Source organism: Blennius ocellaris, assembly GCF_963422515.1.
Source record: "Blennius ocellaris genome assembly, chromosome: 13".
NCBI classification, from domain to species: Eukaryota; Metazoa; Chordata; class Actinopteri; order Blenniiformes; family Blenniidae; genus Blennius; species Blennius ocellaris.
Window position 1 is genome coordinate 6,407,686 of NC_137662.1, and position 13,458 is coordinate 6,421,143.

General features: G+C 41.9%; 1 protein-coding gene across 1 annotated transcript; it reads left to right on the top strand.

The window, feature by feature from the left end:
* Positions 1-4,414: 4,414 nt before the first annotated feature.
* opn3 (opsin 3) lies at positions 4,415-12,034 on the top strand (the record flags this gene model as incomplete). Its single annotated transcript, XM_080507383.1, has 4 exons — positions 4,415-4,733; positions 6,684-7,003; positions 10,987-11,238; positions 11,759-12,034. The coding sequence occupies 4 exons, from the start codon at positions 4,415-4,417 to the stop codon at positions 12,032-12,034; spliced, it is 1,167 nt and encodes a 388-aa protein (XP_080363509.1).
* Positions 12,035-13,458: the final 1,424 nt, after the last annotated feature.

Genomic DNA, 13,458 nt, shown 5'->3' on the forward strand with positions numbered 1-13,458 from the left:
AAGATAATGTGAAAAGGCTCAGCTCCTACACACACACACACACACACACACACACACACACACACACACACACACACACACACACACACACACACACACACACACACACACACACACACACACACACTGTGATTCTAAATTAAGGATGGCAGTGACAGTAAATTCATCAATCTAAATAAGCTAATTAAATATTTCACATTTTCCAACCGCATGACTTTAACTGTTCCGATATTGATCCCTTCTTAAATGATCACATAAATCACATTATAGCGGGTTGTCGGATAATACTTGCGAAGTCGAGGCTTGATCAACATGGCCAATGCTCGGATATGCTTGACCTCATAGTCATGGTTCCCAAGAAGGTGCTAACAATCAACAGCTCTGCCTTTCTATCTTGAAGCAGAAAGCCAGAAAAAGAGCCTACGTTGTAATACCTGACAACCAGGAGTCCAGGAGTAGCAGCAGGGAAACAAAGCCGAGCACAAAACTCCAAAAAAAACAAACTAGCAGAACACAATTATCCAAAGTGTCAACTATAACAATGAGGCACGGTTGAACAGAACATGTAAGATAATTATGTAGTTAGAGGACATCACAATCACAAGGGAATGACAAAGAGGAAGAAGATTTAGATTAATTATGTAGGTGAAGGCAAAACAGGAAGTAAGTGGGGAGATGGGAAGTTATGTAAGTGGCATGATATTAGCGTTGTCACAACATGGAAAAACAATGTACCGGGATGCAGCATGGAACATACTGTACATACAGATTAAAACAAGTAATGTTTCATATGCCAATTTTTGCATTCATATTAGAAATTCTCCTATATGATGGTGAAAATGAAAGGATGATGATCAAATCACTGAAATGTATTTAGTGACGATTTTATAGGAACTCTTGGAGGGTGTTTTCAGCCTGCCTGTGGAAGTTTGTGAAGCTTTTCCACTATACCCAAAGGTGCAATGTAAAAAGGTGAACTTACTGTGGACAGATTTGTTCCATCTACTGAGAATCAAAAGATTTAGACCTAGTTTACACAACGCACAGAAAACAATATAAACTTTAAAGATGGTGAGTACACAGACATTCTTATGGACAGACGAGGGAGTTTGTTGCTATTAGGGGTAACTCTTAACTAAAACAACGACCAAGTCCCAGGAGAATACGGACTGAGAGTCATGACGCTCTGGAAGCAAACGTTGTTTTTGTCCATCTACTGAACGTGTGCAAGGCTTTATCCCGTAAAGCCTTGGTATCTGCTTGAAAACAACACTCCATGCCCAGCTCAGACGTAGTGCACCACCACTCCATTTGACCGTTTCTATAGATTTTCTAAATTTGTTGTTCGGTATCTCTAACTCAAGGTTACCCTCATAACTAATCGCTCCAACAGACCGTGTGAGTTCAGCAGCCCGATACGTTCAAAAACTGGCGCATATTTCACTGCACAATATCAACCTCCATTGAGTCTGAGGAAGACGAATGGAGGTGCTGTCTGGAATTTTCACAAACCTTCTCTTTTGTGTTTCTCCTCGATCACAATCCTTCAACTTGTTTGGTTGTTGCGTCATATTCCAAAGTATTTTGACTGGTTGGTGATTCACCGTGTGTTGTAGCTGAGTGGTGTATTAAGTTTGTCCTCATTGGATTTCTGACACTGTCAGAAAGTTATTGAGCGCTATCAGTGGTCACGGGGCTGTCCATGAACTCATTTCACTGTCCGATACAAGAAGAGCCATTTTAAGTGGCTTGGACAGATATAGACACAATTGCACATCGGTTGTTTGAGATGGGCTAAAATCACTGCCTTAAACTATTTTAAGGGTTGTCTACATTTGTATCATCAAAGTATACAAATGATGAAACACAAAACAAGAGTTTTAAGGATTGGGATCAAATTGAAATCCCTATGACTGCGGATCTTGTGTGAAAAATTACGTTTCACCACGTTTTGCTGCTGGAGTCACAAACTCACAGTTTTTGAAAACTGCTTCCAGAATCAAGAGTTTTTTTAAATGCTCTGCTGTCCACCTCTGTGCAAACGAGGAAAACATGCCTTTCTGTAACGCTGGGTACAACATACACTCTATTCTCTACAGTTGTAGAGAATAGTTTTGCACACGCTCCAGTAGGAGAACAATAATGATGGAGGAATGAATCCAGGATATTTGTTCTCTTTGAAATTAAAGTGCATATTTACGACACCATGATCTGGATGAAAGAAGTGTTGGCAGATTTCTTTCATACAGCTAATACTGAGTGGGCCTGTACAACAATGAAAGACGGTTTCAAGGATGTCTACTCGAATGACATGCAAACTACATCATTTTCAGCAATTCTGGCATTTCTGGTTTTGCAGATTTTGTTGTTTCCACTTACACTGATGGTGCTTTATTAATTTTCTGACTTCATAAGTCATTAATTATACTTCTTGTTTGTTTTTTTTTACAACAACCTCCAGGCTGCACGTTGATATGAGGTGGTGTTAAAATCAATTTTCTGTCTGCTTACATGGGAAATTGAACGAGAAATTTCTTAATTCTCCTTTCACCTGCTTGACCAATGAGGGAGCGCAGCGGTTGGACAGTAGCAGCAGCGGGAATTAAAACCATAACTTTAATGAAAGTTTGGTGGACTCTGATGGTTCTTGGTGAACACATTTTGAACACGCACCAAAAAACAAATAAAAAATATCCCTGGAAGGTTATTGAAACAATTACAGAAAGTGTCTTGTAGTCAAATAATGCTCATATTTGTTCACTCCATACTGTAAAATCATTTAAAACCTTTGTTGTGGACATGAATTACTAATGTCTTTGACAGTGTGATAAGACATACAAGGTTAATAACACCAGGGGGCTTTATGGAGGACTCCCGGCTCGTTGGCCTGGACCCAGTGGGCTCATTCAATAATTCAACATGAAGGAGTGATAACTCCCGAACACCACCACCAAAGGACATATTACCAATAGCCTCCTTCCTGAGTAAACAACAATGTTTTTGACCTATTTATTAATTGGATTTTGTTGTCTATTTTTTTTTTTTTTTAAACGCTGCTTGTCTAAATGATGAGGTTATAAATCGATGGGTCAAACTTTCAAAACATAATCACACCAGCAGCAGCGTTAACAAAGAGAAGTCAATATTAATCATAAGGAATATTGTGATGTGTAGCAGCGTATTCCATGAGAACAAACCGCTGCCCCGAGCATTTGCACATTTCCTCATCAAATGCCCCTGAGTGTAAAGAGGAGGGTGCAATTTATGGCAGTGAAAGTATGGGCATAAATCCTGGCAGGTGTGGACATATCAAGAGGAACAAAGAGCTTCTTCTTTGCTGTGAATAAAAAAAAAGCCTTAAAACTGTGAATGAATGGCACACGGGTGACTCAGTGTGAGAATTTCAGTAAAATTACTACATTCCTCGATGGTGTGTGCATCGCGCGCAACCTCGGCAGACACATGGGATTTGAAAGAGCTCGGCTATTTTGAATCAACCTGTGGGCACCCAGAAATGAGGTCAAGACTCAAAACGGATGTTTCTGTGGGAATCCAAGCTCAGCGCAGTGACATTTGTCTCTGAACAAAACGAGACGGCGGGGTGCGGAAGAAGAGCAGCGCAAAATGTCAAGTGAGGCATTTGGGGGGAAAACTAGATAATGAATTATAATAATCCCAGACAGTGTGCTTGCATTACTCTGCATGTGAAAGGTGGGAGGTCACTGTTCACCTCTGGAGTTCTCATGAGACATCCAATGCAACATGCCTGTGTGTCACCCATAGGCCATAGCAGTGCATCTCATAGCATTCCTGCAGGAAAAATAGAAATAGACTGTTTATTTAAAGGCTCAGACTGGTCATTGTAAACTAGTAGAGGGATTTAAATCTTTGGTGAATTTATAATGTATAATGGGTGTCTCTAACACTGCAAATAGGACAGTACATGGGTGTATGATTGGATGTGTTTGGGCCCATGTGTCGGTGGATATATACATATGTGTTTAATTAATTTTTTCTTTTTTTTAAACAGCTCAAACAACGACACAATGACCTTCATACCTGGCTGTCTGATTTTAGCCGATGTTTAACACCCCTGCTTTAAAGTGTGTACAACTGAGGTTTTACTAAAGAGATGCGTAATGCTCACCAATAGATACAACTCTTCCGCTGTTATAAGTCTTTTTTTGGTGGGGGGGACGACATATAGGTCAAACACACACTTTTGCAGTGAGCGTGATGCGCCACGTCGTCACCGCCTCCCGACGCCTCGTGACGCGACCGGTACACTGACCCACTTCCAGCAGTCTGGAGCGCGTTTGAATGAGCGGCGCGCGCTCGGAAAGCCCGTGCGGTCCAAGCAGAAGTCCCACGCCGCATCATGCACGATGCTGGAAAACAAGTTTGATTCCACGAGATGAATCCTGCCAACGAAACCAGAGCCGAGAGAAGCGCGGAGAATTTCCTCTTCGCGACGGGCACGTACAAACTTCTCGCCTTCACCATCGGCACCATCGGACTGTTCGGCTTCTGCAACAACGTCGTGGTCATCCTGCTCTACAGTAAATTCAAGCGGCTCCGGACACCCACGAATTTGCTGCTGGTCAATATAAGTTTGAGCGACCTGCTGGTTTCAGTCATCGGGATAAACTTTACCTTCGCGTCGTGCGTCAAAGGCGGCTGGATCTGGAGCCAGGCAACATGCGTCTGGGACGGCTTCAGCAACAGCCTCTTCGGTGAGAGAAACATGACATATATGCGACTTTTTAAAATGTTTCACTTTTTATTATTATTATTATTATTAATAATAATAATAACCTCAGAAATAAGCAGTTTAACCTCAATGACCTTAAGTGATTGTTCCACTGGATGGCATCAGTCAGAAAATATCAAAACGCAATATGCAAAACAAATCCACAATTTCAATTATGAATGCAGTGGTGAAAATGCATTAAACATACGAGAGACTGTATTTTTCCTTCCTCTTTTTAAAAAAAAAATTGCAAATGTATATTGTTTTTTGCGCGCACATCCGTTACTGACCATTTTCTCCGTTCATTCTGAAGGTTTTTTTTTTTTTTTAAACGTCATTATTTAATTTATTACGTAGGCTTCTGTTCAGTGCTCCTAGTCTTTATTCCCCACCTCCAGTGCGCCTGTTCTCTCTCCTGTGCTGCTGTACCATGACTGTTCTTTTATTACCTGCATGTTCAGCAGTGAGGTGTGAATGAATACTTATCAGGGTCGTTCTTAGGGCCCCACGTCTGCGGGAATCCCAGCTCCAGGAGGACAGGCTGGTTGGTGATAATGAAGTCATTAATGCCAGGCAGCCTCCAGGGCTTCTGCTGCTTCATCAGCAAACTAAACAAAGAATGAGCCGCTTCCCTTCAATGTCCTTTACCTGACATTGTTCTTCACATGGTCTGACCATTACTTCCGACTGTATTGAGAGGTGGTTTGCACTTGCAGATATATACCAAGCTGGAATAACTGCAAAGCTGGAGCTGACATTGTGATGTACAGTTTATATTTGAGTTAAAGTGATTTACAATAAAGAATGTGACATTGAGCAGGAAGGATGAGGCGTCCTGCTGCTTTGGCTCGGTTGAGTACCTGGCAGAAGTGTGAGGGCTTTAGTCACCGTGAAGTCACCTGCCCCTCCCTCCCACTCTCCTTTCCTCCCATTCGTCCCTCCCGTCCTCACCTTTTACCAAACAACAAATCGCAGCATACCTAGCATTCCTCTGTTTCACGTGCAAAAAAATGTCAAGGTCGTGAAAGTGGCCCTGGCACCGCGCTGCAATATCTGGAGATTTCCTGCACAGATTTCTGTTGACGCTAAGCACACTGCGATGATTGAAAGTGTATAATAAATCCTGCCGGTATTATGTGTCCTCTCGTTCCTTTGAATGTGTGTCCGGATGGAGACTTATCAATATGTATTACTCAGTGGAGACTGGAGACAGTGTGGCCAGTGCAGAGACCCACAGGAGCTCCATCCTGTGCCGCTGAAACACTATCTGGCTCGCTGTGGCTCGAGCGCAGTACATCAACCTGAGACGACGGCCGTCTGCATCGTGTCTTCCTGTTTATCAGTGCTGAGAATTTGTAACGCTCATGAATGAACTGCAAACAGCTGGGTGAAAGCAAGCAGCCCTGCAGGGCACTGGAGCGTGCACTTGGACTGACAGATGTATGGGTTTATGCGGGGTATCGATTAAAAACTACAGAGTCAATGTGCGCAGTGTAGATTTGGCTCGCTGAGGTGCCTTCCAAATTACATGATTTATAAAAGACGGAGCAAAACAATTAACACAAGAGTTGCAAGCATTCAAAACAAGCCTCTTCACTCTGCGAAGAAAAAAGTGGGCTGTGTAGTGAATAAGCAGCTCTTAGAGGTGTGTGTGTGTGTGTGTGTGTGTGTGTGTGTGTGTGTGTGTGTGTGTGTGTGTGTGTGTGTGTGTGTGTGTGTGTGTGTGTTCCTGCGTGCGTGGGAGTAAAGTGTCTCGCTCCATGAGTTTTCGAGGCTTTTCTGATGAAAAAAGATTGAATAGGATGCTCTGCATTCAAGATGTTTTCAGAGTATATGATGAAACTCTGTCCAAAGAGGTGCTGAGCAGTAAATGACCCAGATCCCGCAGCACATTACTCAGCTCTTGTTTGTGTTCGTCTCTCTCCGCTGCCAGGCATCGTTTCCATCATGACTCTGGCGGCCCTTGCATATGAGCGCTACATCCGGGTGGTACATGCTCAGGTCGTGGACTTCCCCTGGGCATGGCGGGCCATCGCCCACATCTGGCTTTACTCGCTGGCCTGGACAGGGGCGCCGCTGCTCGGGTGGAACCGCTACACGCTGGAGATCCACCGGCTGGGCTGCTCTCTGGACTGGGCGTCCAAGGACCCTAATGACGCCTCCTTCATCCTCCTATTCCTGCTGGCATGTTTCTTTGTGCCTGTGGGTATCATGATCTATTGCTACGGCAATATTCTCTACACAGTGCAAATGGTAAGGCATGAAGAGCGTTGGGGGCAAGGGTCTTGCTCAGGGACCTCCAGTGCATGTTTTTCTTTGCTGTGTTGCCAATCCATGATAAAAAAAAAAAAAAAGTCTGTATTTTTGCAAAATTGAACATTTAATACAGGAAATGACTACAATCTCATCGTGAAATCCATTTTGATGACATTTTCTGGTGCAAAATACAGTGAAAATCCCCAAACTACTTCTGAAGCTGTTGCATTACGTGGGTCTGCTACTCTTAAGAATTCTTTTTTTTTTTTTTAAATATAGTTTGCTTGTTGGTTTGGCCAGATTGGAGCGGTGATGGGTTGATATTGGCCCACGGGCCTCCTCGGGCTTTCCTACAGCTTCCTCACATCTGCATCAAATATAACTGATATTTCTACATTCAAACTCTCTTTGTCCACTTTGTCCCCGACATGCCGGCTACGTGAATCTGTGAAGTCCCGGTTCACTAAAGTGTGCCGGATTGCACACTCGTCAAAAACAGTTCACCTGCATTTTGGCACGTCATCAATTTGCAAGAGTATTGAAATGATTGCGTTGCACTCGGTTGACACACGTATGATTCAGAAAAGAATCTACAATGTAAAAAGTGGCACAGCACAGAAAATATCTCATTTTAAAGACTGCATGTAAAATTCATGGGGAGCCAAACACCTGTCATCACAATAACATCAGCATTTCTCCTCCAAGCTGAGTAGATCTTTTTCAAATGCATAACAAACAAATGCAATCTTTTTTTTTCTTTTTTAGCTCTTACTCATACTGACAATGTCTTTTGTGCAACATTTGGTGCAACACAGAGATAGAAAAAAAATGGATTCGAAACGTATTTATTAAAAAAATATAATTTGTTGAGTTGATAGCTTGTTAAGGACAGCATGTTGGTGATTCCTTAAAAAACATTTTTGCCAAATTGATATCAGTTAAATAGCATGGATTTGCAATAAAATGATGCAGAACTTTCACTTTATTTGTACTTTTCTGTCAAAACAGTTCACAAACTTTTATAGATAATATTCTCGCTGCGGTTGTTATTTGTTCTTCAAATGACAATTAATTTCCTCTACACACTGGATCGATTTTTCTTCCACCTTTATGGGCTCACGCACACTTGAACTGCTCTCAATCTTCATGCCGTTGTTCTATTTCAGTTTACACACATACTGTACAACCACAATTAGTTCTTGTTATCACTTCCAAGTGTTTTCTTAGACACAATGATTAAACATTTCAGCTCTTCAGCTTGGCTTTTCTCAGTCTCACCAGCCACTTCAGCATTAATTTTTCCACCTAAAAGTGGACACTTTTTAACGTCAGAACTTATCTTGGGAGAGAAGTCTGACAGTTTTATGTGACGGCTGGACCAAAAGATAGTCTCTGGTTTTTGTTTTAATACAAAGAAAGTCCTTGACCTTAACTGGTTCAAGTACTGCCTTTCACTCTTCTTTAATTTTCGACTCTATTATCATAATATTCCTCTGTGCCCTGAGGACTTGTCTTGTACAGTGAAAATCATTTGAAAAGTTCATTGTTTCTGGTGCTTGGACTGAGACGTGTGCCCTGAAGGCATCACTGACCGTGACAAGGGCAAGTGCACGAACTGTGTTCATATACAGTAAGTCCTGAACATTTATAGTCATGCTAATGAGTCCAACACAATCATGTGCAGCCTTCTTCTGTCAGGAGAAAGTGAGAACATGTCATAGATGTCATAAACAAGCAAACATGTGAATGAGTGTGAAACAAACTCAACTCATCTGGAATCAAATGACCCAGATGTCTTTGGGTGTTGTATTTTTACTCCTGGTAGACAGTGTGAGATAAAACTCCCCGAGAGCTTTGAGCCAGAGGGCTGCAAAACTCCTTGAAGCACCTCAGAAAAGTTTTTACACCTCCCAACACATTGGAAAAATCTTCAAAGAGAAATACTTTGAACGTTGCAGAGTATTTCTGGTCTGACACCAGACACCCTGCTCCGCCATAGCTGTATAACCACTTCATAGATATCTGAAGACCTGCAGAGAATAGTAGTTAAAGTTTGGATGCTCATAACTTAAAAGATAATAAAACTCAGAATCCATGATTGATTTTAGATGCTTCCATTGTTTAAAGGTCCTATATTGTGCAAAATTCACTTCATAATGTTTTTTGTTTTTGTTTTTAAAGTCATATGTGTCCCCATGGTAACAGAAAGCCACGGCAGCTTCTTCAGGGTTGCCAGGTCCGACTCTCTGTTTTCAGCCTAAACACAACGTACAACCCACCCACATGCACATAAAGAACACATCATAAGCACACAACTACACTAAATAAAGAAAGAAAAGGGTAACACAAACAGGCTCCCCAAGAAGCCCAATTGGGCATGGACAGAAACAGCCTGTTCTCAGTAGAACCCAGTAGAGGGACTTTTAGACTGGCTGAAATTCTGAATCAAGGCTGGATTTGGGGAAATACACTTTGGGATCTCTGACACCTTCATGAAACTGTTGAGTAAGTGTATAATATGGGACCTTTAAATCAGCCATTGTCTTCCGTCTTGAGAGGGTCTAGAAAATAGACAATCTCTCATCAGTGAAGTTGAAGGTGATCTCTCATCTGTACCGCTTGATTAGTGAGGATTTACCACATTGTTTCCTTTTAAGCTGTCATCTCTTAGAGAGATGATATATACCAGCTTAAGACAAGGGAAATAAACCTAAAAAAAAACAACCCTCCTATTATTTACCTATCCAAATGATTGCGCAGTTGTATGACCGATCCATCTCCATGTTCCCATGTAATCTCACAAGCAGCTCACGGATGATAGTTGCTAATTCACGGATTCACAAACAGATTCACAACCCACAAATGTGTTGAACTCATTCCGAATCACAAACATTGCATCTTAAACAACCACAGGGATTGATTGGAGAGCCCGACTGGGCGCCCTTCCAATCAGGATCTTAATGACGGCAGCAACAACACTTAATGTGATGGCAATCAGATTTGACTGAAAAGCCGGTTTGAGATGACATTATAGAACAGCTGTGGAAGAATGAAAAGCAGGTTTGATGCAAGGTGTTTTCTATTTGCTGAAAGCTGCATTTGGTAATGATAAAGAGAAAGAAGTTGGAAAAAAATGTGATTGTGTGGGGGCGTACAAACACAGCATTTTCACTGCTGCTGTCATGGTGCCTTTAGTTTGTTTTCTTTTTCCATGCATTTTGAGCAGAAGTCCATGTTTTTATGGAACAGATGTTTTTTCAATGCCTTGCGCACAACAACTGCAAAAAAAAAAAGTACGACACTTCTCCTGATCAAAGATAAAATGTCTGTGCTTTTTGTGAATTAACTTATTGTGCACAACAGAGGTCGCCTTAACAACAATATGAACCCACTTTGTGTTTGTTTATGGTCCTAGTAATTCTTCAAAGTTATCAAAACCCACAAACGTTTCATTAAATATTTGATAAGCACATGTTCTCGCAACAAAAAACTTCTATTTACAATGAGCTCCTCAACAATGTTGTGACAAGAATTTGGCTCCTGTATGAATATCAATATAATGGTCTTTTGTTTTCCCAAAATTTTTTATTTTAACATATACTCTAAACATCTATCCATGTTCTGTACTATTTATTCCAATTTAACATGATAGTTTACTGGAGCCAATCCCAGCCGACTATTAGTCCAATTCGAGTTTCCAGTTAACTTCAGATTGAAGTTTTTAACCAGAATAACACATTTTTTAAGAAGGTAACTGCAATTCCTAACCTGTCCACTGGAGGCAAATTGGCTGTAAAGATGGACATCCAGCCATTATTTCACAAAAATCCTTGTCAGACTTGCAGAATCTTTGCACCTGGATTAACTTTGAGAAGCGCTGCTCCACTTTTATCTCGCCCAATGCTGTAGTTTAAAAAAGAGCCGATGAATGCCCGTTTACACACAAACTCTATCCATTCCGCCTCTTGTGTTTCTTGTAGCTGCGCTCCATCCAGGACCTCCAGACGATTCAGATCATAAAGATCCTTCGTTATGAGAAGAAGGTGGCCGTCATGTTCCTCCTGATGATCTCCTGCTTCCTGCTTTGCTGGACGCCCTACGCCGTCGTCTCCATGATTGAGGCCTTCGGCAGGAAGAGCATGGTCTCTCCCACTGTGGCAATCATCCCTTCCTTCTTTGCCAAGTCCAGCACGGCGTACAACCCCCTCATCTATGTGTTCATGAGCAGAAAGGTTAGCATTCGTCTTTTTTTTGCGAAAGCTCAAGGATTAATGTGGGCCACCTCCACTTGTCATCCAGAATACATTATGTGTTTCACTTGAGAGTTGTGAAGAGTCGCTTCCTGTGTGATCAGGCGATTTATTTCCCTCCAGTGACCATAACTGAACCACAGTTTAATATGAATAAATAGGGCAAATCAATGGCATCTCATTTAGTGGTTGGAGGGGGTGTTTGTTCTCTTTCTCTGCTGCCCTGTTTGCCTTTTTTTTTTGGAGAGAATTCACATAAATGTTGAGGACATTTTACACACATTTATATCTCGAAGCATTTTCTAAGCTGTATTGTGTACAGAGTGTATTAATTGTGTGTGTGTGTGTGGGAGTGAAAATGTCACTTGTACTAGGCTCAGTTTGGAGGCTCAGAGGATGATATAGTTTGTTTTTGACGGACAAGTGAACGAGGACAGGGTGCTATTTCATAGCTGTGTTAAACACTATCCTCTCCTCTCCCCTCCCACTCATCTTCTCACAGTTCCGCCGCTGTCTGCTGCAGCTGCTCTGCTCCAGGCTGTCTTGGTTGCAGCGCAACCTCAAGGAACGCCCCTTAACCCCGGTCGAACGCCCCATCCGTCCCATCGTGATGTCCGGCGCGTCGTGCGGCAGCCGGAACCGGCCCAAAAAGAGGGTGACCTTCAGCTCCTCCTCCATCGTCTTCATCATCACCAGCGACGACCTGGAGCAGCTGGACGTCTCCTCCAGGGCGAGGTCCTCCACGCGGTTCAACGTCATCCAAGTGAGGCCGCAGTGATCTGCCGGCGGCAACGGACTTGTTTCTCACTCCCTTCGCCACTCCGTATGCCTTAGGACCTTAACATGCAATTCCAAGCCAAAACAATCCCGTCTGATTTCCCTCGGATGTTACTTCGTCCAAACACAGTTCCAGATTTGTTATAACTTTGTGTAAATATCCAGCTGCCAGCTCAAGATCCCAGCTGAGCATGTTTCAGTGTGACGTCGTCATCCAACATCGACTGTGGTGATTTCAGTACTTAAAGACATATTTCACAGCTTGTAGGGTTTCTCACACTTCTTTGTCGGATATGCCATACAATATATGTGACAAGTGCAGGACTGTGTTGAGTATTTAGGGGTCATCTATTGATTTGAGTTTGGATTAACATGAGGGTTTTTATTTTTGTTTGGTTGGTACCCAACTGTAAGAGTGTAAAATGGAAAATAAGCCTTAGCTTCTTTAGCCATAAACCATGATGCACAAACTGGCATTATTGTGTATGGATTCAATAAAGAGATCCTATTTTAAGCTACCTAGCTTGTGTGAGTTATCTCATTCCAGACTAAAGATTTCATATTATGAGAACAGCCCTCGAGAATGACATTTGGGGGATCTTTATGTATGAGGTCTACAGGGATGTAATTAGATTAGATGAGACTTGGACCTCGGTGTGCTCCGGTGTGACAACCCTTTCATTATCTCCTGGGCTGTCAGCTAGGAATAGACCTGATGGATGGAGTTCCAGGGCAGATAAAAAACCCTTTTCTTACTATGGAATGGAGAGTGGTTTGTTATTTTTGTAGGTTTAAAAAAAAAAAAAAAAAAAAAAAAAGAAGGTTGGATATGAGATGAAAAGATTGACACAAGCCAATTTTAATTAAATGTTCTTGTGCAAAATACAGAAATGTTTTAAAAAAAACTCCCCGATGTGCCATTTTAATGAAATAAATCCTGTTGAAAAGCATCGAACTGTTCAAGGCCCCATTTACACGACAACATTTGAAAACACATCGTTTTTGCATTTTTGTTTCAGAAAAGTTTTGCGTTTACACTGCAACAATTTTAAAACAATGTCCGTTTACAGGGCACTGGCAAAAACACTGAAGACAAGGCAAATTTATTGAGAGGACGCCATTCAAACACAGGGCAATTCACAGTGCTTTACAAAGAAATAAAAGGAAACAATGTTAGAATGACAGGCCACGTGTTGGTGCTGTTAATTATTTTTGTAATGGAACCACACGCAAGCGTGCAGAGAATAATACGCTATAAACAATAACAGTCGAGAGCATGGACCATTCATATGGACAGATAATCAATTGGATGCTATTCGTAGTGAATCTCAACTATAAAATTCCAATATAGACTATAAAACTTGGATATGGACTTGGAGTCACTGCAGTCCTGGGCAAATGTGCAGGAGCAGCATTTCCACTATC